Source organism: Scylla paramamosain, chromosome 1 (assembly GCF_035594125.1).
Source record: "Scylla paramamosain isolate STU-SP2022 chromosome 1, ASM3559412v1, whole genome shotgun sequence".
In the NCBI taxonomy this organism is placed as follows: domain Eukaryota; kingdom Metazoa; phylum Arthropoda; class Malacostraca; order Decapoda; family Portunidae; genus Scylla; species Scylla paramamosain.
In genome coordinates this window covers 22,748,977-22,774,561 of record NC_087151.1, presented here as the reverse complement: position 1 = coordinate 22,774,561, position 25,585 = coordinate 22,748,977, and the positions used below count along the sequence as shown (strand labels likewise).

The following is a 25,585-nucleotide window of genomic DNA, read 5'->3' as shown; positions in this document are numbered from 1 at the left end:
TAAAAGCTTTGTGGTAAATTCTATCAAAAGCTTTTCATATATCCAAGGCAACAGCAAGAGTTTCACCAAAATCTCTAAAAGAGGATGACCAAGACTCAGTAAAAAAAGCCAGATCACCAGTAGAGCGGCCTTGACTGAACCCATACTGGCGATCAGATAGAAGGTTGTTTTAGAATCTTCCTGTTCAAAAACTTTAGATAGGCAGGGAATTAAAAGAATAGGACGGCAGTTTGAGGGATTAGAACGGTCACCCTTTTTAATAACAGGCTGAATGTAGGCAAATTTCCAGCAAGAAGGAAAGGTAGATGTTGACAGACAGAGCTGATAGAGTTTGACACAGTTTCGGAGAACAATAGGAGGGACCCCATCAGGTCCATAGGCCTTCTAAGGGTTTAGGCCAGCATGGAAAACATCATTGCGAAGAATTTCAATGTGAAGCATGAAGTAGTCAGAGGATGGAGGAAAGGGAGGAACTAGCCATGAATCGTCCAAGGTATAGTTTTTAGGAAAGGTTTGAGCGAAGAGTTCAGCTTTAGAGATAGATGTAATAGCAGTGGTGCCATCCGGTTGAAATAAAGGAGGGAAAGAAGAAGAAGCAAAGTTATTGGAGATATTTTGGGCTAGATGGCAGAAGTCTCGAGGGGAGTTAGATTTTGAAAGATTTTGACACTTTCTGTTAATGAAGGAGTATTTTTAGGTTGTTGGAGAGCAGACTTGGCATGGTTCCGGGCAGAAATATAAAGTGCATGAGATTCTGGTGATGGAAGGCTTAAGTACCTTTTGTGGGCCACCTATCTATCATGTATAGCACGAGAACAAGCTGTGTTAAACCAAGGTTTGGAAGGTTTAGGTCGAGAAAAAGAGTGAGGAAAGTATGCCTCCATGACAGACACTATCACCTTTGTTATGCGTTCGGCACACAAAGATGGGTCTCTGACACGGAAGCAGTGGTCATTCCAAGGAAAATCAGCAAAATACCTCCTCAGGTTCCCCAACTAACAGAGGTAAAACTCCAGAGGCACCTACGCTTAGGGGGATCCTGAGGAGAGATTGGAGCGATAGGACAAGATACAGATATGAGATTGTGATCGGAGGAGCCCAACGGAGAAGAGAGGGTGACAGCATATGGAGAAGGATTAGAGGTGAGGAAAAGGTCAAGAATGTTAGGCTTATCTCCAAAACGATCAGGAATACGACGAGGGTGTTGCACCAATTGCTGTAGGTCGTGGAGGATAGCAAATTGAAGGCTAGTTCACCAGGATGGTCAGTGAAGGGAGAGGAAAGCCAAAGCTGGTGGTGAACACTGATGTCTCCAAGAATGGAGATCTCTGCAAAAGGGAAGACAGTCTGAATATGGTTCACTTTGGAAGTTAAGCAGTCAAAGAATTTCTTGTAGTCAGAGGAGTTAGGTGAGATTTATACAGCACATCTGAATTTAGTTTGAGAGTGACTCTGAAGTTGTAGCCAGATGGTGGAAAACTCAGAAGATTCAAGGGCGTGGGCACGAGAGAAGGTTATGTCGTTTCGCACATAAACGCAACATCCAGCTTTGAATTGAAAATCAGGATAGAGAAAGTAGGAGGGAACAGAAAAAGGGCCTACTGTCACTTGCCTCAGATACCTGATTTTCAGTGAGAAGATGAGGTTTAGAAGAGGAGAGGTGGTGTTCTACTGATTGAAAATTAGATCTTAGACCGCGAATGTTACAGAAGTTAATGAAGAAAAAGTTGAGGGGGGTGTCAAGACACTTAGGGGCATTATCAGAAGAGCAGTCCGCCCTGGGGACATTTGTGGCTCCAAAAAACGTATATTTTCAGTGTTTTCAGCTTGTTACATACGAAAATGCTAAATTGCATGAAAAATAATCTATTTTGGAAATTAAATGATATTAAAAGAAATGTTTATTATTAATGTTCTAGAGCTTCTTAAGTACCAAAAGGCTAAAACGCGTAAATAGCACTTTATATTGAGAAATAGAAAATTACCAAAAACGTTTGTTTTGAGCGCACTTTCCATTGTTAGATACCAAAACGCAAAAGTATATACAAAGCACCTTATTCGAGGAAACGAAAAAAAATATTACGAGAAACGGAAATTATTATTTTATATATATATATATATATATATATATATATATATATATATATATATATATATATATATATATATATATATATATATATATATATATATATATATATATATATATATTTTTTTTTTTTTTTAGGTTCCAAAACTCTAAAACGCATGAATAACACACCATCTGAAGAAATAGAACTTTAGTAAACACATTTATTTTATTTTTATTTATTTATTTATTTACTACGTTAGGTACTAAAACGCCAAAATGCATGCTGTATATGGTGAAACGAGATGACATGTGTCGTTTGAATGTTTTTGAGCATGTTAGACACCAGAACATTAAAAAAAGCATGAAAACCACCCTATATGGTAACAAAACATTACCAAAAACGTTGCTTTGGAGTGTTTAGACCTTCTTACATACCAAAATAATAAAACGCATGCAAAACATTCTAATGGAGAAACAGAATAACATTTCCAAAAATGTGTACTTTGAGTATTTTTAACTTCTTAGGAACACAAACGTCCAAATGCATGAAAGATACCCTCTATGATGAAACAAAACGATATTATCAGAAACGTGCTTTATGAGTGCTTCTTTTTAGATTCTTAGATACCAAAATGCTAAAACGCGTGAATATCATTTAATATAGAGAAACAGAACATTACGAAAAACGTGCATTTTGAGAGTATTTCACATTATCAATAATCAAAACTCCAAAATGCATCAAAAGCTCTCTATATGAGGTAATGAAAACCAGAAACGTTTCTTTTGAGTGTTTTTGAAAATATTAGGCACGAAAACGTTAAAAAGCATGGAAAGCACCCTATATTTGAATAGAAATCAAGAATAACAAAAACATTGCTTATATGTTTTAAGCTTCTTCCATACCAAAATACTCAAACGCATGCAAAACACCCTTTATGGTCAAACGGAATAACATTATCGAAATCGTGAATTAAGTTTTTTTTTTTTTTTTTTTTTTTACTACTTACATAGAAAAACGCCTTTATTGGGAAACGAAATGATATTAGCAGAAACGTGAATAATGAGTATTTCTGAGCTTAGGTACCAAAACACTAAAACGTGTGAAAATAAGAATAAAAAAACTATAGGGAGATACAGAACATTACCAAAATCGTGCGTTTTGGGTGTTTTTCACTTTATTAATTAACAAAACGCCAAAATGCATACAAAACAACTGATCTGAAGAAGCACAAAAACAAAAAGTTTCCAAAAACGTGTATTGTAAGTGTGTTTGAGCTCGTTAGGTACTAAAACGTCAAAATGCATGCAAACCACTCTATATGGGTAAACGAAAAGACATTATGAGAGACGTACATAATGAGTTTTTCTGAGCTTCTTTGGTACCCAAACACAAAAATGCTTGAATATTACTCTATATATAAAAGCAGAGCAACATTACAAAAAAAGTATATTTTGAGTGTTTATTTTTTCTCATTGTTAAGTAACAAAACGTTAAAAAGCATGCGAAGCATTCTACACAGGTAAACAATGCGGCATTACCAAAAAACGTGTCTTTTCAGTTTTTTGAGCTTGTTACGTATAAAAACGCCAATATGCATGCAAACAACCCTATATACAAAATAAACCGATATTATAAGAAACCTGTATTATAAGTGTTTCTTAGCTTCTTTGGTACCAAAACGCTGAAACAGAACAAAATTACCAGGTACCAAAACACCAAATGCATACAAATTACCCTATAAACAGAAAGAAAAGACATTACGAGAAGCGTGTATTATGAGTACTTTTGAACTTTTTAGGTACCAAAACTGTAAAACGCTTGAATAGCACTTTATATGGAGAAACACATCATCATCAAAAACATTTATTTTCATTTTTTTTTCAAATTGTTAGATACCAAAACGCCAAATTCCATGCAATGCACTATATTGAGGAAACGAAATGACATTACCAGAAAAGTGTCTTTTGAGTATCTTTGAGTGTGTTAGGTAGGAAAATGCTTAAAAATATGTAAAGCACCCTGCTTTAAAATGGAAAACATAACCAAAAACGTGTATTTTTTTTTTTTTTTTTAGCTTCTTCCGTATCGCAAAACTAAACGCATGCAAAAGAGCCTTTATGAGGAAACACAATAACATCAGTAAAAATGCATGTTTCCAGTATTTTTGAGCTTATTAGGTAGGGAAACATCAAAATACGTGGATATTAGTCTATATGATGAAATAAATGATATTATCAGAAACGTGTATGTATGTTTTTGAGATTCTTAGGCAACAAGAGTAAAAAACGCGTGGATAATATTATATATGAAGAAACAGAACACCTTTACCAAAAACATGCATTTTGAGTTTTTTTTGTTTTTTAATGTTTTGACAATGTTAAGAATCAAAACGTCAAAATCCAGCACTGTATATGGGGAAGTGAAACGATATTACCAGAGAAGTGTCTTTTTAGTGTTTTTTTTTTTTTTTTTTAGCGTGTTAGGCAGCAAACAGTAAAATCCATGGAAAGCACCCTGTATTGGAATACAAAACAATATTTCCAAAAAAGTTTCTTTTCATTGATGAGAAGCTTCTTACGTATCAAAATGCTAAAACGCATGTTAAAAACACTTTATGGAAAAACAGAATAACACTACCAAAAATATTGATTTTTAGTGTTTTTGAGCTTATTAGGTACAGAAGCGACAAAATGCATGCATATATGGTGAAAAGAACGTAATTACCAGACGCGTGTATTATGAGTGTCATTGACCTTAAGGAACTAAACTCTAAAAAGCATGAAGAGCAATCTACATATAGATTGCACAAAAATGCAAAAATACATAGAAAACACCATATATTCTAATGCAAAAGAACATTACGAAAATTAAAATTTGAGTGTTATGTGTTTATGGACTTCCTACGTAGCAAAATGCTAAAAAGCATGTAAAACACCCTTCACATATAACAGGTGTTTGTGAACTTAATATTTAAACATATATACCAAAACAATAAAACATTGCCAAAGACTTGTTTTTTAAGTGTTTTTCACATTGCTCGGTACCAACACATCAAAATGCATACAAAGAATGTGGTTTGAATATAATTAACAAAGTTACCAAAATCTTCTCTTGTAAGTGTGTTTGTGCACATTACGTACTAAAACGACAAAATGCACGCAAACAACCTTATATGGGGAAACGAAGGGACATTATGAGAAACGTGTATAACGAGTGTTTTTTTTTTTTTTGAGCTTCTTAGGTGCCAAAAAGTTACAACACATGAATAGCTCTCTATATCTAGAAAAAGAATACCAACAAAAACATTTTGTGTGTGTGTGTGTGTGTGTGTGTGTGTGTGTGTTTTAGTGGTATCAAAATGCCAAAATGCTAGTAAGGCCTCCTATATGGGGAAACGAAAAGACATTACCACAAACGTGTCTTTTACGTGTTTAAGGGCGAGCTAGGCAACACGATAAAAAGCATGGAGGGTACACTCTTTGAAAAAAAAAATAAATAAATTTTACCAAAAACGTCTCCTTTTAGTGTTTTCAAAAATGTATGCAAAAAAAAAAAATCTCGATGGAGAAACAGCATAACTTCACAATCAAAACGCCAAAATGGTTGTAAACCCTTCTATATGGGGAAACGAAAAGACATTACCACAAACGTGTCTTTTACGTGTTTAAGAGCGAGCTAGGCAACAACACGATAAAAAGCATGGAGAGTACACTCTTTGAGAAAACAAAACAGTATTACAAAAAAACGTCTCCTTTTAGTGTTTTAAAAAATGTAAACAAAATAAAAAAAAAAACTCTATGGAGAAACAGTATAACTTCAGAAGAAGCGTGTATTTTGAGTATTTTTGAGCTAGTTACTACAAAAACGCCAAAATGGATGCAAGTAACTCTATATGGGAAAACGAAAAAAAAAAACACTAGAAACGTGTATTATGATTTTTTTTTTTTAGTTCCTTAGGTGCTATATTGCTAAAACATATTAATATACTTCATATCGAGAAACAGAAGAACATTAACAAAAACGTGTATTTTGAGTGTTTTTCACATTTTTATGTATCAATACACAAAAAAGCATGCAAAGTTCCCTATATGGATAAAGGAAATAACATTACTAGAAATGTGTCTTAAGACTGTTTTACAGCGTTGTAGCCATCAAAACCCTAAAAAAAAAAAAAAAACATGGAAATCGCCGCATGTGGTAATACAAAACATTACGAGAAAAGTGTCTTTTGAGTGTTTTTGAACTTATTACTTACCAAAACGCTAAAACTGATGTAAAACACCCTTTGTAGGGAAAATAGAATAACATTACCAAAAACAAGCATATTTAGTGTTTTTGAGCTTTCTACGTACAAGAACGCCAAAATGCCTGGAAAGTACCCTGAATGGGGAAATGAGAAAGCATTCCAAAAAACATGTATTATGAGTATTTTTGGACTTCTTAGGAACCGAAACCCCAAAACGTATAAAGAGCACTCTTATATGGAGCAAAAAAACATCACCAATAATGTGTACTTTGAAATTGTTTCATATTATTTGGTAATATAACGCAAAAATGCATGAAAAACAACCTATATGGGAAAAAAATATATATATATTTCCAGAAACGTTTTTTTTTTGAGTAATTGTGAGTGTGTTGGGCAGCAAAAACGCTAAAAAGCATCAAAACCATCCTATATGGGAAAAGAAAACAATATTACTAAAAACGTGTCTTTTAAGTATTTTTCAGCTACTTACGTACCAAAACACTAAAACGCAGGCAAAAAAAAAAAAAACTTTTATGTAGAAACACAATAAATTACAAAAAATAAACATTTTGAGACGTTGTAAGCTCTTTAGAAACTAAAACTCGAAAACTCTTTATAGAGAATCAGAGCAACATTACCGAAAACGTGTGTTTTTGAGTGTATCTCACATTGTTAGGAAACAAAAAGCCAAAATCTGTGAAAAGCACCCTATATGGAGTAAGGAAACGAGGTTTACAAAAAAAAAAAAACTTCTTTTGTGTGTTTATGAGCGTGCTGGCACCAAAACACTGAAAAGCATGGAAAGCAATGTGCATGAAAAAAGAAAACATTTTTCAAAATTGTTTCGTTTTTTTAATGTTTTTGAGCTACTTACGGAAAAACGTAAAAACGCGTGCAAAACACCCTTAATGCAAAAATGGAATAAAATAACGAAAAACAAGGTTTCGAATGTTTTTGTGCTCGTTACGTAAAAAAAATAAAAAAAAGACAAAATGCACGGAAATTACCAACTATGGGGAAACGAAAAGACATTAGTTGAAATATGTATTATAATTGTTTTTGAGCTTTGTAGGTACCAAAACGATAACGATCAAAACTCTCTTTGGAGAAGCAGAATAACATTACAAAAAAACGTTTTATTGATCTTAGTTACTAAAACGCTAAAACGCATGAATCTCTATATAGAGAAACAAAAAAGCATTACCAAAAAACGTAAACTTTGAGTGTATTTCACATTGTCAAGTAACAAAAACTAAAATACATGCAAAGCACCCCATATGAGGAAAGGGAACGGAATTTCCAGAAACGTGTATTTTGAGTTTTAATAATCGTGTTAGGCATCTAAACGATGTAAAAATAAATAAACAAATAAATAAATAAATGAAAAACACCCCATATGGGAAAACAAAACAATATTCTAACCTACTTATGTACCAAAACGCTGAAAAGCATGCAAAACTTTTTATGAAGAAACATTATAACTTTACCAAATACATATATTTTCAATGTTTTTGAGCTTGCTACGTCCAAAAATTACAAAATGCATGAAAACCACTCTATATGGTGAAACGAGAACAAGAAACGTGTATTCTGAGAGTTTTGAGCTTCTTAGTTATCAAAATGGTAAAACGCTTGAATAGCACTTTATTCGAGAAACAATAACATTACCAAAAACGTGTATTTTGAGTGTTTTCCCATTATTAGGTACCAAAACGCCAAAATGTTTGCAAAGCCGACGAAATGAAGTAACAAACAACTTTACAAAAAAGTGTCTTTTGAATGCAAAAACACACTTTAAGGAGAAACGGAGTAACAACACCAAAAACAAGTATTTTTGCGTGTGTTTCAGCTTGTTACGTACAAAAACTCCAAAATGCATCCAAAATACCTTGTAAGAGGAAACGAAAAGACATTACGAGAAACGTTTATTATGGGTGTTTTTGAGCTACATAGGTATCCAAACAATGAAACCGATAGCATTCTATCTGAAGAAACACAATACCATGACCAAATACGTGCATTTTGAGTATATTTCACGGGTATCAAGACCCTAAAATGCATACAAAGGATCCTGTAGGGGAAAAGAAAACGAGATTTTCAGAAACGTGTCTTTAGAGGGTTTTATGAGCGTTCTAGGCACCAAAAAGATAAAAAAAAAATCATGGAAAGCATCATATAAGTTAAAAGAAAACAATATTACCGAAAACGTCTCTTTTTAATGTTTTTAAACTAGATATGTACCAAAACGCTGTAAACCATGTAAAAAAATTCATGAAGAAACAGCATAACTTTACAAAAAAACGTGTATATCTAGTGTTTTGGAGCATGTTACGTAGAAAAATGTATGGAAGCTACTTAAAGGAGGAAACGAAACGATATTCCAAGAAACATATCTTTTGCGTGTTTTTATGCATGTTAGGCACCAAAACGCAAAAAAAAAAAAAGAGAATAACACGAAAATGCATGCAAAATACCCTATATGAGTAAAGGAAAACACATTACAAGAAAAGTATATTATAAGTGTTTTCGAGCTTTTTTATTACCAAACCCCTAAAACTCATGAATAGCTCTCTATATGGAAAAAAAAAAAAAACATTACTAGAAACTTGAATTTTCTGTGAATTCGCAATGATAGATGCCAAAACACCTTATGTGTGCAGAGGAGTGTTTATGAGCGTACTAGGCACCAAAACACTAAAAAAACATGAAAAGCATCCTATGTGGGAAAACAAAAAAAAAACATTACCAAAAACGTCCCTTTTCAGTGTTTTTGAGCTGTTTATGTACCAGAACACTAAAATGCATGCAAAACACCTTTTATGGAAAAACTAAAAAAAACATTACTCAAAACAAATATTTTGAGTGTTTCAGATTTTCGTACGTAGAAAAACGTCGAAATGCATGGAAGGTACCCTGTATGGAGAAACAAAAAGACATTACAAGAAACATGTACTGTAAGTGTTTTTGAACTTAGGAATCAAAACGCTAAAACGTATGAATAGCTCTCTATATTGAGAAACAGAGCATTACCAAAAACATGAATTTTAACTGTTTTTCACATTATTAGGCACAAAAACACCAAAATGCATGTAAAACCCCCTCTATGGGAAAACGATGCGACATTGCAAAAAACAAGTCTTTTGAGTGTTTTTCAGTCTTAGGCATCAAAAAAAGCTTTAAAGCATGGAATTCATCCTTTATGGGTATAGGAGGGGGCAGTAGACACCTGCCGAAACGATAATTACTCCCAGTGAGGTCTAAAGCACTGTTCTGGTGGTGCTGTGAACTTATCTTTAAACCCAGCTGTGACCTCACTGAACGTTTCCCTTTGTGTCTCACAACAGAAGGGAGCAGTCACAACCTGCCCTCTAAAGACAACTCTCTTCCTCCACACAAAACTACAAGCACCAAATAACACACACACCCTTCACTCAAAAATTTTAAAATCAACATGGCGACTCCTACACCAGCCTCGGAGTCCCCATCTGGGGAGGGGACCATAAATGTCCCTAGGTCGGACTGCCTTTCTGTCGACGACCCTAAGTGTCTTGACACCCCCCTCAACTTTTTCTTCATTAACTTCTGCAACATTCGCGGTCTAAGATCTAATTTTCAATCTGTAGAACAACACCTCTCCTCTTCTAAACCTCATCTTCTTTTCCTCACTGAAACTCAGGTGTCTGAGGCAACTGACAGTAGCCTCTTTTCTGTTCCCTCCTACTTTCTCTATCCTCATTTTCGATCCAAAGCTGGATGCTGCGTTTATGTGCACAATGCCTTAGCCTGCTCTCGTGCCCACGCTCTTGAATCTTCCGAGTTTTCCACCATTTGGCTACGACTACAGAGTCACTCTCATACTAAATTTATCCGTGCTGTATATCTCACACCTAACTCCTCTGACTATAAGAAATTCTTTGACTACTTAACTTCCAAAGTGGAGCACATTCTGAGCCTTTTCTCTCTTGCAGAGATATCCATTCTTGGAGACTTCAATGTTTACCACCAGCTTTGGCTTTCCTCTCCCTTCACTGACCATCCTGGTGAACTAGCCTACAACTTTGCTATCCTCCATGACCTACTGTATTTCAACCAGATGGCACCACTGCTATCACATCTATTTCTAAAGCTGAGCTCTTTGCTCAAACCTTTGCTAAAAACTCTACCTTGGACGATTCTGGGCTTGTTCTTCCCTCTCCTCCACCTTGTGACTACTTCATGACACCTATTAAAATTCTTCGCAATGATGTTTTCCATGCCCTTGCTGGCCTAAACCCTCGGAAGGCTTATGGACCTGATGGGGTCCCTCCTATTGTTCTCCGAAACTGTGCCTCCGCGCTTGCACCTTGCCTAGTCAAACTCTTTCAGCTCTGTCTGTCAACATCTACCTTTCCTTGCTGGAAGTTTGCCTACATTCAACCTGTTCCTAAAAAGGGTGACCGTTCTAATCCTTCAAACTACCGTCCTATTGCTTTAATTTCCTCCCTATCTAAAGTTTTTGAATCTATCCTCAACAGGAAGATTCTTAAACATCTATCACTTCACAACCTTCTATCTGATCGCCAGTATGGGTTCCGTCAAGGGCGCTCTACTGGTAATCTTCTGGCTTTCCTTACTGAGTCTTGGTCATCCTCTTTTAGAGATTTTGGTGAAACTTTTGCTGTTGCCTTGGACATATCAAAAGCTTTTGATAGAGTCTGGCACAAAGCTTTGATTTCCAAACTACTCTCCTAAGGTTTCTATCCTTCTCTCTGTATTTTCATCTCAAGTATCCTTTCTGACCGTTCTATTGCTGCTGTGGTAGACGGTCACTGTTCTTTTCCTAGATCTATTAACAGTGGTGTTCCTCAGGCTTCTGTCCTGTCACCCACTCTCTTCTTATTATTCATTAATGATCTTCTAAACCAAACTTCTTGTCCTATCCACTCTTACGCTGATGATACCACCCTGCACTTTTCCACTTCTTTTCATAGACGTCCAACCCTTCAGGAGGTAAACATATCACGCAGGGAAGCCACAGAACGCCTGGCTTCTGATTTTTCAAGAATTTCTGATTGGGGCAGAGCAAACTTGGTATTGTTTAATGCCTCAAGAACTCAATTCCTCCATCTATCAATTCGACACAACCTTCCAGACAACTATCCTCTCTTCTTCAATGACACTCAACTGTCCCCGTCTTCTACACTGAACATCCTCGGTCTGTCCCTTACCTATAATCTGAACCGGAAACTTCACATCTCATCTTTAGCTAAAACAGCTTCTATGAAGTTAGGTGCTCTGAGACGTCTCCGCCAGTTTTTCTCACCCCCCCAGCTGCTAACTCTGTACAAGGGCCTTATCCATCCATGTATGGAGTATGCTTCACATGTCTTGGGGGGTTCCACTTATACTGCTCTTCTAGACAGGGTGGAATCAAAAGCTTTTCGTCTCATCAACTCCTCTCCTCTAACTGACTGTCTTCAGCCTCTCTCTCACCGCCGCAATGTTGCATCTCTAGCTTTCTTCTACCGCTATTTTCACGGTAACTGCTCTTCTGATCTTGCTAACTGCATGCCTCCCCTCCTTCCGCGGCCTCGCTGCACAAGACTTTCTTCTTTCTCTCACCCCTATTCTGTCCACCTCTCTAACGCAAGAGTTAACCAGTATTCTCAATCATTCATCCCTTTCTCTGGTAAACTCTGGAACTCCCTGCCTGCTTCTGTATTTCCACTTTCCTATGACTTGAATTCGTTCAAAAGGGAGGTTTCAAGACACCTCCCTTATATATATATATATATATATATATATATATATATATATATATATATATATATATATATATATATATATATATATATATATATATATATATATATATATATATATATATATATATATATATATATATATATATATATATATATATATATATATATATATATATATATATATATATATATATATATATATATATATATATATATATATATATATATATATATATATATATATATATATATATATATAACGAAAAAAAATTTTTTTTTTTTCAGTTTTTGAAGTTCTTATGTACCAAAACGTAAATGGCATACAAAACACACTTTATGAAACGCTAAAATGCATGCAAAGTACCACATGTGGAAACAAAAAGACATTACGAGAAACACGTATTACTCCTATGAGAGTTTTTCAGCTTCTTAGGTAACAAAACGCTAAAAGGCACGAATAGTATGTTATATTGAGAAACAGAACCACTTTACCAAACACGTGTATTTTGAGTGTATTTAACACTGTTATGTACTAAAAAGCAAAAAATGCATGCAAAGCACCCTCTATGGGGAAAGGAAACTAGATTTCAAGAAACGAGTCTTTTGAGTGTAAGCGTGTAAGGCACCAAAACGCTAAAAAGCATCTAAAACACCCTATATGGAAAGAAAAAGATAATTACCAAAATAGTGTATTTTCAGTGTTTTTGAACTACTTACGTACCACTAAAACGCATGCAGATCACTCTATATAGAATAAGACAATAACATTAAAAAAAACAGGTATTTTGTATGTTTTTTTGTTTTTTTTAGCTTGTTATGTACAAAAACGTGAAAAACGTACTTCTATATGAGGAACCGAAAAGACATTACAAGAAACGTCCATTATGAGTGTTTTTGAGCTTCCTAGGTACTAAAACACAAAAACGCATGAGTAATACTCTATATGTAAAAAAATAATAAAAGGAAAACAGAACATTACCAGAACCGTGTAATTTAAGTGTATTTCATTTTGTTCGATACCAAAATGCCAAAATGCATGCAAAGAACACGTTTTTTGGTCATGTTCTGTTTCTTTTTATAGAGTTCTGTTCATGCGTCTTAGCCTTTTGATACCTAAGAAGCTCTAGAAAACTTTTAATACACGTTTCTCGTGATATGCTTTCGTTGCCCTATCTAAGGTACTTTCTATGCATTTTGGCGTTTATCTATGTAACAATTTAAACAGAAATAATATTCTTTTTTTTTCATAAAGGGCGTTTTACACGCATTTTAGCATTTTGGTATGTAAGGCGTTAAAAAAAAAAAAAAAACTAAAAAGACACTTTCTTGATATTTTTTCCCCTATATTGGGTGTTTTCCAAGTTTTTTTTTTTCAGCATATCAGCATTTCAACACGCTCATAAACACTCAAAAGATACGCTTTTCTATTTTTTTTTTTTTTTTGGATATCTTGTATCCTTACCCCTTATAGGATGCTTTGCAAAACACCCTTCATAGAGGGACACAATAACTTTACCAAAAACGTGTATTTTCAGTGTTTATGAGCTTGTTACGTTCGAAACCGCTACAAAAGAACACTTCGAGTGACGTGTATTTTGAGTGATTTTGAGCTTCTTAAGCACCAAAACGCTAAAACGTGTAAATAGCACTATGTGGAGAAACAGAAGAACATTACAAAAAAATATGTATTTCTAGTGTTTTTCACATAGCTAGAAAAAAAAAAAAAAAACGCCAAAATGCAAGCATAACACCCTCTATTTTGAAATAAAACGACATTACAAGAAACGTATCTTATAATTATTTTTGTTCATGTTAGACAACAAAACGCGAAAAAGTATGGAAAGCACGTTATATTGGAAAACAAAACATTATGAAAAACGTTCCTTTTCAATGTTTTTGAGGTACTTACCTACCAAAACGCTAAAACGGATGTAAAACCCTCTTCATTGAGACACAGAGTAACATTACCAAAAACAAGTATTTTGGGTGTTTATTAGCTTATTACGTATATAAACGCTAAAATGCATGCAAAGTACCCGGTATGTGAAAACGAAAGAACATTACGAGAAACGTGTATAAGCAGTGTTTTTGAGGTTCGCGAGAATGCGTTGAATAACCCTCTATGTGGAGAATTAGAACATTACCAAAAACGTGTATTTTGAGTGTTTTTTACATTGTTAGATACCAAACTGACAAAACGCATGCAAAGCACTCTATATAGGAAAACGAAGCGACATTACCAGAAACGTGTTTTTTTTTTTTTTTAGCGTTTTATGCAGCAAAACAATAAAAATGCTTGGAAAGTATCCTACAAAACAACATTACAAAAAAGGTGTCTTTTGTGTGTTTTTGAGCTTCTAATGTACCAAAACGGTAAAATTCATGCAAAACACTCATTATGGAGAAACAGAATACCATTACCAAAAATGTGTATTACGATGATTTTTCAGATCGTTAGGTACAGAAACAGCAAAATGCATGCAATGGACCTTATATGATGAAAGAAAACAATATTAATTACAATAATATTGTATTATTAATACACACGTATTATGAATTATTAAACCTTAGCTAACAAAATTCTCAACAACACTCTATATGTAGAAACATGAAAACGCATGAATAGCACTCTATCTCGGATAGAGAACAACATTATCAAATGTTTTTTTTTACATTCTTAAATACCGAAACGCCGAAAAACCATGCAAAGCACCCTCAATTGTGAATTGAAATTTCGGTTACATAAACATGTCTTTTTGAATGTCCTTTGAAAGCACGAAAACACTAAAAAGCATGGAAAAAACTCAATATGGGAAAAAAAAATACTAAAACGTGTCTTTTGAGTGTTTTTAGGTACTTACGTATCGAAATGCTAAAACACTTGCAAAACACCTTTTATAGGGAAACAATAACAACTTTAATAAAAACGTGCATTTTCTGTTTTTTTTGTTTTGTTTTTGCTTGTTACGTAAAAAACCGCAAATATATATTAAAAGTGCACTTCATTGCAAAAATAAAGAACATTACGAGAGACGTGTATTTTTAGTGTTTTTGAGCTTCTTTTTGAGCTATGTACCAAAACGCTGAAACACATGAAGAACACTCAATATGGAGAAACAGATTAAGAATACAAAAAAAAAAGTCTATTTTGTGTGTTTTTAACATCATTAGATAACAAAACGCCAAAAAGCATGCAAGGCAACCTCTACGGTGAAATGAAACGACTTTACAGGAAACGTATCCTATATGTGTTTTTGTGCATGTTTGACAATAAAACGCTAAAAAGCATCGAAGGCACCCGATATGGGAAAACAAAATAACATTACCAAAAAACGTTCCTTTTGAGTGTTTTTGGGTTACTTAACTAACAACACCCTAAAACGCATGCAAAACCCCTTTATTGAGATACAGAGTAACATTACCAAAAACAAGTATGTTAAGTGTTTTCAGCTTGCAAAATACACTACATCGCGAAACTAAAGAACATTACGAGAAACGTGTTTTTTTTAATACTTTTGAGCTTCTTAGGTACCAAAACACTGAAACGCACGAATAACACTCTATACGGAGAAACAGAATAACAATACAAAAATGAAACAGGGGAAGAATGGGGAAACAAGAGGACCCTACGAATAACTTGTTTTAGGAGTGTTTTTGAGCTTCATAGTACCAAAAAAAAAAAAAAAAGCAGAAAAGCATTGAATAACTCTTCATATAGAGAAACAACAATATTACCAAAAAACGTGTATTTTGTGTTTTTTTTTCTTTACACTGTTAAGTACCAAAACGCCAAAATGCATGCAATGTGCCCTATATGAGAAAAAGAAACGACATTAAGTGAAACGTATCTTTTGAGTATTTTTTGTATGTTACACAGCAAAACTCTAAAAATCTTGGAAAACATCCTATATGGGAAAACAAAAAAAAAGTCTTTTGATATTTTTTAAATTTTTTTGGAGCTGCATATGTACCAAAATACTAAAACGCACGGAAAATACCCTTTGTGGAGACACAAAGTAACATTACCAAGTATTTTTACTTAAGAAAAAATTAGAAGTGTTTTTAATGTTTTTGAGCTTGTTGCGTACATGAACGTCAAAATGCATGCAAACAACCTATATGGGGAGACAAAATGACATTACGAGAAACGTATATTAAGAATATTTTTAAGCTTCTCAAGTAGCAAACGCTAAAAAGCATGAATAGCTCTCTACATGGACAAATAGAGCAACACTACCAAAAAAACATATATTTTGAGTGCATTTCCCATTGTCATATACCAAAATGTCAAAATGTATGTAAAGCACCTTATATGGGGAAAGGAAACAACATTTTAAGAAACGTGTTTGTTGAGTGATTATGGCATGTTTAGATACCAAAAAGCTAGATAGCATTGAAAGTATCCTATGTGGAAGAACACTACATCATTATCAAATTCTTCTCTTTTCGATGTTTTTAAGCTACTTACGTACCAAAAAGCTAAAACGCAGGCAAAACACCCTTTATGGAAAAACAGTATAAGTTTACCAAAAAAAAACGGTATTTTCAGGTTTTGAGCTTGTTACGTACAAAAATTCTATAATGCATGGAAAGTACTCTATATGGGGAAAGAAAATAATATTAAGAGAAACGTGTGTAATGAGAGTTATTAAGCTTCTTAGGTACCAAAACGTTAAAAGGCATCAATAGCATTCTCTATAGCGAAATAAAACTTCATTACCAAAGACGTGTATTTTGAATGTTTTTTCCCATTGTTAGTTACCAAACTCCAAAATGCATGCAAAGTCACCTACATGGGGAAAGGAAACGGCATTAACAGAAACGTGTCTTTTGTGATTTTATTAAGTGTGTTAGACACGATAAACGTTAAAAAGCATAGATACCACCCTGTATGGAAAAATGAAACAATATTAGGAAAATCGTGTCTTTTGAGTGTTTTTGAACCACTTATGTACGAAAACGCTAAAACGCATGCAAAACACCTTTTATAGTGAAACAAAATAACGTAACCCAAAAAGAAGTATTTTGAGTGTTTTCACTTTGTTAGTTAGGTACTAAAACGTCAAAAAAAAGCATACAAAACAGCTTATATTGGGATACTAAATGAGATTTCCAGAAACATTTCTTTTGAGAGTTTATGAACGCGCTAGGAACTAAAATACTAAAAAGCATGGAAAACACCTTATAAGTAAAAACAAAATAACTTCAACAAAAATTTCTCTTTTAAGTGTTTTGAGCTACTTATCAAAACGCTAAAACGTATGTAAAACGCCCTTCATGGAAAAACCTTATATTTCTACTAAAAACGTGTATTTGGAGTGTTTTTGAGCTTGTTACGTAGAAAAATGCCAAAAATGCGTGGAAAGTACTTTACATGGGGAAAGGAGAAGACATTACGAGAAACTTGTGTTAAGAGAGCTTTTGAGCTTCTCAGGTACCAAAACGCTATAAAGCATGAATAGCACTCTTCATGGAGGAGCAACAACAAAAAAAAAAAAGGTGTATTTTGAATGTGTTTCACATTGTTAGATACCAAAACGCCAAAATGCATAGAAAGCATCCATATGGAGAAAGAAAACGAGATTTCCAGAAACGTGTCTTTTGAGTGTTAACAAGCGTGCTAGGCATCGAAACGCTGAAAAGCATGGAAGCCACCCTATATGGGAAAACAAAAGAACATTACTAAAAACGTCTCTTTCCAGTGTTTTGAGTTTTTTATGTAAGAAAACGCTAAAACGCATGTATCTCTATGGAAAACAAAATAAATACCAAAAACAATTGTTTTGAATGTTTTTGAGCATGTTACTTACAAAAGGCCAAAATATTTCAAACTACTTTAAATGCGGAAACGAAAAAAAAAAAACGAAAAACGCGTATTACGAGTGTTTTTGAGCTTATTAGGTACCAAAACATTCATATGCATGCATGTTTCTCCATTTGGAGAGACAGAAAAAAATATTACCAAAACATGTATTTTACGTGTATTTCACATTGTTAGTTTCTTTTGAGTGTTTTTTGACCTACTTACATTCCAAAACGCTATAACGCATGCAAAACACCTTTTATGTAGAAACAGAATAACATTATCAAAAACAAGAGTTTTGATTTTTTATTTGAGCTTGTTACGTAGACAAACGCCAAAATACATGCAAAGTACCCTCTATGGAGAAACGAGAAAAAGAAAAAAAAAGTTACCAGAAACGTGTATTAGCAATGGTTTTGAGCTTCTTGGATACCAAAACAGCAGCACCAAACGCATAAATACCACTCAATATGGAGAAACAGTACAACTTTAACAAGAATGTGTATTTTGAGTGTATTTCACTTTTGTAGTACCAATACGCCAAACTGAATGCAAAGCACCCTTTATGGGGGAAAGGAAGCGAGATTTCCAGAAACGTGTCTTTTTAGTATTTATGAGCGTGCTAGGTTCTAAAACGCTAAAAGGCATGGACAAAACATAAGCAATTTAACACAGGATTAGCGATCCTACAATACCCCTTTCAGTGTTTTTGAGTTACTTACGCACCAAAACGCAAAATCGCATGCAAAAACATCCATAATGGAGAAACAGAATAACATTACCAAAAACAAGTATTTTGAATATTTTTTTTTATGCTCATTGAGTACATAAACGCAAAAAATACATAAAAAGTACCCTGTATGGGGAGAGGAAAAAAAAAAGAAAATTTCAAGAAATGTGTATTATCAGCTCCTTAGATACTAAAACGCTAAAACGTATATATGGAGAAACAAAACAATATTACCAAGAGGATGTATTTAGAGTGTATTTCACAAAATTTCACAAAACGACAAATTCAAAGCAAAGCACATTATATGGGAAAGGATACAAGATTTCCAGAGACTTGTCTTTTTAGTGTTTATAAGAGTGATAGGCATAAAAAAAAAAAGCATGGAAAGCACCATATATGAGAAAACAAAAGTATTGCCAAAAATGTCTCTTTTTCAATGTTTTTGGGTTACCTACGTACCAAAACGCTAAAACGCAGTCAAAACACTCTATATGGAGAAGCAGAATAACATTACCACCAACAATTATTTTGTGTATTTTTGGGCTTGTTACTTAAAAAAAACGCCAAAATGCATGCAAAGTTCCCTATATATGGAAGCAATACTATATTACGAGGAATGTGTATTATGAGTGTTTTTTTTTGTTTCTTAGGTAATAAATCATGTACAAAATCGCCAAAATGTATTCAAAATACATGCTAAACAAAACGCCATTATAAGGAACTTGTCGTATGAGTGTTTTTGAGCTTCGTAGGTACAAAGATCCTAAAACTCTTTATGAAGAAACAGAACAATATTACCAAAAATGTGTATTTTGGGTGTATTTCACATTGTTAGCTCCCATAACGCGAAACTACATGCAAACCTCTCTATATGAGAAAACGAAAGGAGATTTCAAAAAATGTGTCTTTTGAGTGTTTGTGAGCGTGCTAGGCATGAAAACGATAAAAAGCATGGAAAGTACCTTATATGGGAAATTGAGAAAAAGAAAAAAAAACATTACTAAAAACGTCTCTTATCTGTGTTTTGAGCTACTTACGTAACAAAATGTTAAAAGGCATGCAACCCTGTATAGAAAGCAGAATAACTACCAATAAAACAAGCATTTTGAGAGTTTTTGAGCATGTTACGTAAAAAAAAAAGGCAACATAATGTGAACAACTTTACATGTCGGAAAAAAAAAATTCCAAGAAATATTTATTATTAGGTACGAAAACACTAAAATACATGAACAGAATTCCTTACGAAAAAAAAAAAAAATACAGAAAACGTGCATTTTGAGTGCATTTGACATTCTTAGTTGCCCTAACCCAATATGCATGCAAACCACTCTATAAGATGAAAGAAAACGGCATTTACAGTAGCGTGCCTTTTGAGTGTTTGTAAGGTTGTTAGGCACAAAAAACCTAAAACCCATGAAAAATATGCTATATTGGAAAAGAACACAATATTACCAAAAATGTGTCATTTGAGTGTTTTTTGGAGATATTTACGTATCAAAACGCTAACACGTAAGTAAAACACACAAATAGAGAAACAATAACATTAAAAAAAAAAGTATATTGAGTGTTTTCATACATGTTACGTACAAAAACCTCAAAATGCTTGGAAAGTGCCCTGTATGGGGAAATAAAAAGACATTACGAGAATCTTGTATTATGAGCGTTTTTGAGCTTCATTGGTGTCAAAATCCTAAAACGCATAAATAGCACTCTATATGAAGAAACAGATCAACATTAACAAAAACATATATATTGAGTATATTTCACATTGTTAGGTACCAAAACGACAAAATGCATGCAAAGCACCCTATCTGGGATAAGGAAACGAGGTTTCCCCCCCCAAAAAAAAGTGTCTCTTAGCGTTTATGAGCGTGTTAGGCACGAAAATGCAAAAAGAGAAAAGGAAAACACTCTATATGGGAAAAGAAAACAAAACATCTCTTTTCAGTGTTTTTGATATCCTCACCTACCAAAACTCTAAAACGCAAACAAAACGCGCTTTATGGAGAAACAGAATAACATTACCAAAATCAAGTATTTTCATTGTTTTTGAGCTTTTCACGTATAAAACGCCAAAATGCATTGAAAATACTCTATATGGGGTAACGAAAGAACATTACGAGAAACATTATGAGTGCTTTTAAGCTTCTTAGGCACAAAAAAAAATGTTAAAGCAAAAAATGTGTTTTTCAGAATATTTCACATTCTTAGGTACCAAAATGTCAAAATGCATGCAAAAACCCTTCATAATGGAAAACCAAAGGAAATTTCTAGAAACATTTCTTTTGAGTGTTTATAAGCGATTTATGTATCGAAACGATATATTTGAAAAGGAAACGAGATTCCCAGAAACGTGTCTTTTCAGTGTTTGTATGAGTGCTAGGCACAAAACGCTAAAGAGCATGGAAATCACCCTATATGGAATACAAAACTACATTACGAGAAACTTGTCTTTTGTGTGTTTTTTTTTTTAGCTTCTTCCGTACCAAAACGATAAAACGCATGCAAAATACCCTTATTAAAAAAAGAAAAAGCATTTTGAGTGTTCTGAGTTCGTAACGTAGGAAAACGACAAAATGCATGCAAAATAACTTGTATGGGGTAACGAAAGAACATTACGAGAAACGTGTTCTATGAGTGCTTTTAAACTTCTTAGATAAAAAAAAAAACGCGAAAACGACTAAATATCCCTCTATATTAAGGAACAGAACAACATTACCAAAAACGTGTATTTTGAGTGTTTTTTTTCACATTCTTAGGTACCAAAAAGCTAAAAACGCATGCAAAATCCCCTATATGAGCAAACGAAACGAAATTTCCAGAAACTTGATTTTTAGGGAATTTATGAGCGTTCTATCTATCAAAACGCTTGAAATCATGGAAATCAACCTATATTGGAATACGAATGAACATTACCAAAAATGTATATTTTGAGAGTCTTTCACATTGTTAGGTACCAAATTGGCAAAATGCATGTAGAGCCCAAAATATGGAGAAACAAAACGAAATTTACAGAGACGTTTCTTTTGAGTATTTATGAGCTTGTTAGACACAAAAACACTAAAAAGCATGGAAAGCACTCTATACTGGAAAAAAAAAAAAACATTACCAAAAACTTTTCTTTCAGGTGTTTTGAGCTACTTTCTTAACAAAACGCTAAAACACATGTAAAATATGTGGGAAAGAGAATAACTAACAAAAACAAGTATTGTGAGGGCTTTTGAGCTTGTTATGAACAGATACGCCAAAATACTGCAAACTACCCTATATGAGGAATAGAAAAAAAAAAAAAAAACGAAAAACATGTATTATGAGTTTATTTCAGCTTCTTAATTACCAAAACCCTAAAACTCATGAATAGCACTCTATATGGAGAAATAGAATAACATTACCAAAACGCCAAAATGCAGTCAAAGCATCATATATGGGGTAAGGAAACAAGATTTCCAAAGAATAAATGTGTCTTTTGAGTGTTTATGAGTGTAATAGGCATCAAAACACTATAAATTATACAAAATACTCGATATTGTTAGGCACCAAAGCGGGAAAAGGCATGGAAATCATCCTTCATGGGAATATAAAACGGCATTACGCAAAACGTGTGTATCGAGTGTTTTAGAAATTCTTATGTTCCAAAATGCTAAAGTGCATGCAAAAATAAATGTTATGGAGAAACAAAATAATATTACCAAAATCAAGATTTTTTTTTTCTAGTTTTTCAGCTTGTTACATAGAAAAATGTCAAAATGCATGCAAAGTACACTTAATGCGGAAAAGAAAAGACATTACATGAATCGTGTATTATGAGTGTTTTTGTGTTTTTTTTAGGTTTCAAAACGTTAAAACACATGAATAGCACTCTATATAGAGAAACAGAATAATATTGCCAAAAATGTGTATTTGCATGCAATGCACCTTTCATGGGAAAAGAGAATGAGATTTCCAGAAACGTGTCTCGAGTGTTTATGAGCGTGCTAGGCACCAAAGCGCTAAAAAGTATTAAAAGCACCTCCTATGGGAATAGAAAACAGCATTACCAAAAACGTGTCTTTTGAGTGTTTTTCAGCTGCTTTGGTATCAAAACTCTAAAACGCATGAAAAAAAAAACCCTTTATGAATAAAAAATAACATTACCAAAAAGCAGTATTTTCAGTGTTTTAGGACTTGTTACGAAAAAAAAAAAACTATATTCATGTAAAGTATCCTATGAGGAAAGGAAAGGTCATTACGAGACACTTTTATTATAAATGTTTATCAACTTTATAGGTTCCCAGACGCTAAAACGCATTAACATGTCTCTATATGGAGAAACAGAACCACATAACAAAAAAAATAAAATAAAATATGAAAAAAAACGACATATCCAGAAACGAGTCTTTTTGATTGGTTGGTTATGAGCGTGTTAGGCAAAACGCATGGAAAACCCCCTATAAAGGAAAACAAAACAGTAATATATGGGGAAACTAAAAGACATTACGAGAATAGTGTATTATGGGAGTCTTAAGCCTCTAGATATTAAATGCTAAAACGCATGGCTAGCATATCTATATCGAGAAACAGAACAACATTGCCAAAAACGTGTATTTTGACTCTTTTTTCACATTATTATTATTATTATAAGTCCATGTAAAGCTCACTATATGAGGAAACGAAACATTACTTTTCATTTCAGCGTTATTCAACTTATAATAAACCAAACGCTGAAACGCGTGCATCTACTCTGTGGCGAAAAACAAAATAAAAACATTACGAAAACAACATATATATAATATGGGGAAATGAAAGGACATTACCAGAGACGTGTATTATGAGTGTTTTTAAGTTTCTTAGGTACCAAAACACTAAAATAATATTATTAAAAACGTTTATTTTCAGCGTATTTCACATGTTTTGATACCAAAACGCCAAAATCCATGCAAAGTACCTTATATGGCGAAGAGAAACGACAGTTCCATAAATGTGTCTTTTGAGTGTTTATAAACGTGTTAGGCACCAAAACGCTCTAAGGCATGGAAAACTCTCTATATGGGGAAACAAAGAAATTTACAAAACACGTTTTTTGACATACTTCCGTACCAAAACGCTAACATTTTTGCAAAAAACATACTTTAAGGAGAAAGATAATAACTTTACCAAAAACAAGTATTATGAGTGTTTTCAGCTTCTTTCGTACAAAAACGAAAAAAATGCTTGGAAGGTACCCAATATGGGGAAACGAAAAGACATTACGAGAATTGAGCATTTTAAGTGTATTTGAGCTTGAAAGCCTATTGAAAGATAAAATACTAATAGAAAAATAAATATTTTCTTATAGATACTGGCAGCACTACTGACGAAGGAGATGGTGAAGAAACAGTTGTTCTAGTTGTGGATGATGCAGAAATTATTCCAGCTCCTCAGTTTCCATCTCATCCTAAAAGAAAGAAACGCAGACGCACCATTTGGAAACATGTCACTGAACAAAAAGAACCACCTTCAGTTCCTGTTTTTGATATTCCAGAGCAAACAGAGGACGAGGTGCTGTTGACACCTTTGCAATACTTCAAGAGGTTCATGTCTGATGAATTCCTCAGTGAGATTGTTGAACAGAGCAACTTGTACGCTCTACAGCAAAATCCTAACAAGCCTCTGGGTCTTACATGTGATGAGTTTGAACAATGGCTAGGATGTGCTTTCTTCATGTCAGTTAGCAAAATTCCTAATACACGTCTGCACTGGTCTACTTACACAATGACTGAGGCTGTATCATGTGTTATGAGTAGAAATAGGTGGGAAGAAATCAAATCCCATTTGCATTTTGTGGATAACAGCAACACTGACACCACTGACAAGTTATGCAAGGTGAGGATGTTGATAGACCACCTGAGACAGGAGTTTAGAAAAGTTCCTATGACTGAGCATCTAAGTGTAGACGAGCAAATTGTTCCCTTCAAGGGAGTATCAAGCTTGAAACAGTACAATCCAAAGAAACCCTCTAAATGGGGATATAAAATATTTGTCCTAGCAGATGACAAAGGTTATGTTTATGACTTCAGGCCTTATACAGGTAAAATTTGCCCTGTAAGCACCAGTGATGTGCCTGACCTTGGGCCAAGTGCTAATTCGGTTTTACACTTGGCAGAAGTGATACCTCATCACAAGAACCATAAATTATATTTTGACAATTGGTTCAACTCTCTTCCTTTAGTAGAGTACTTAGCGACTAAAGGGATTTGGTGCTGTGGCACAGTTCAGAGTAGGAGACTTCCAGATTTGTCATTCCAGTCTGATAAGCAACTAGACTCCAAGGGTAGAGGTAGTTACGATGAATGGATGACAACGAGTGACAGTGGTGTTACTACATATGCAGTCAAATGGTATGACAACAAAGCAGTGTGCCTAAGTTCAACATTTGCTACTTCTCAACCACAACAGACTTGTGTGAGATATGACAGGAAGAGAAAGGAAGAAGTTGAAGTCCCTAGACCTAATATTGTCAAATTGTACAATGAGCACATGGGGGGTGTGGATCTTCAAGACCAACTCCTGGCGTACTATAGAATGTCTTTTCGTTCTAGGAAATACTACTTGAGGCTTGTTTTTCATCTTTTTGACATGGCAGTAGTCAATAGTTGGCTACTTTACAGGCGCTCAGCTGTCTCACTAGAAATTCCTGAGAAGAAGCAATATGCCCTCTGTGATTTCAAACTAAAACTAGCTTTCTCACTCACAGCTAGTGGAAAGGATTTGAGAAAGAAAAGAGGGAGGCCATCAACTGATGCTGTAAAGGTAAACTTTGAGAAAAAGAAGAAATGTGGCAGAGCAACTAAACCCATTCCTGAAGATGACATCCGCAAGGATGGAATAGGACACTTCCCTGCTTTCTCAGCAAACCGTGCAACATGCAAACTCCCAGGGTGCAAAAGCAAAGTGCGTATGTATTGCCTAAAATGTAATGTGTACTTGTGCTGTGATCAGAAGAAAAACTGCTTCCTGGACTTTCACCAGTAG

The 25,585-nt window shown here is 34.1% G+C and overlaps 1 protein-coding gene across 1 annotated transcript; it reads left to right on the top strand.

Annotated features, from left to right (window-relative positions):
• Positions 1–1,260: 1,260 nt before the first annotated feature.
• On the top strand, positions 1,261–25,585 carry LOC135103622 (piggyBac transposable element-derived protein 3-like). Its single transcript, XM_064010157.1, has 2 exons — positions 1,261–1,369; positions 23,910–25,585. The coding sequence occupies exons 1-2, from the start codon at positions 1,261–1,263 to the stop codon at positions 25,583–25,585; spliced, it is 1,785 nt and encodes a 594-aa protein (XP_063866227.1).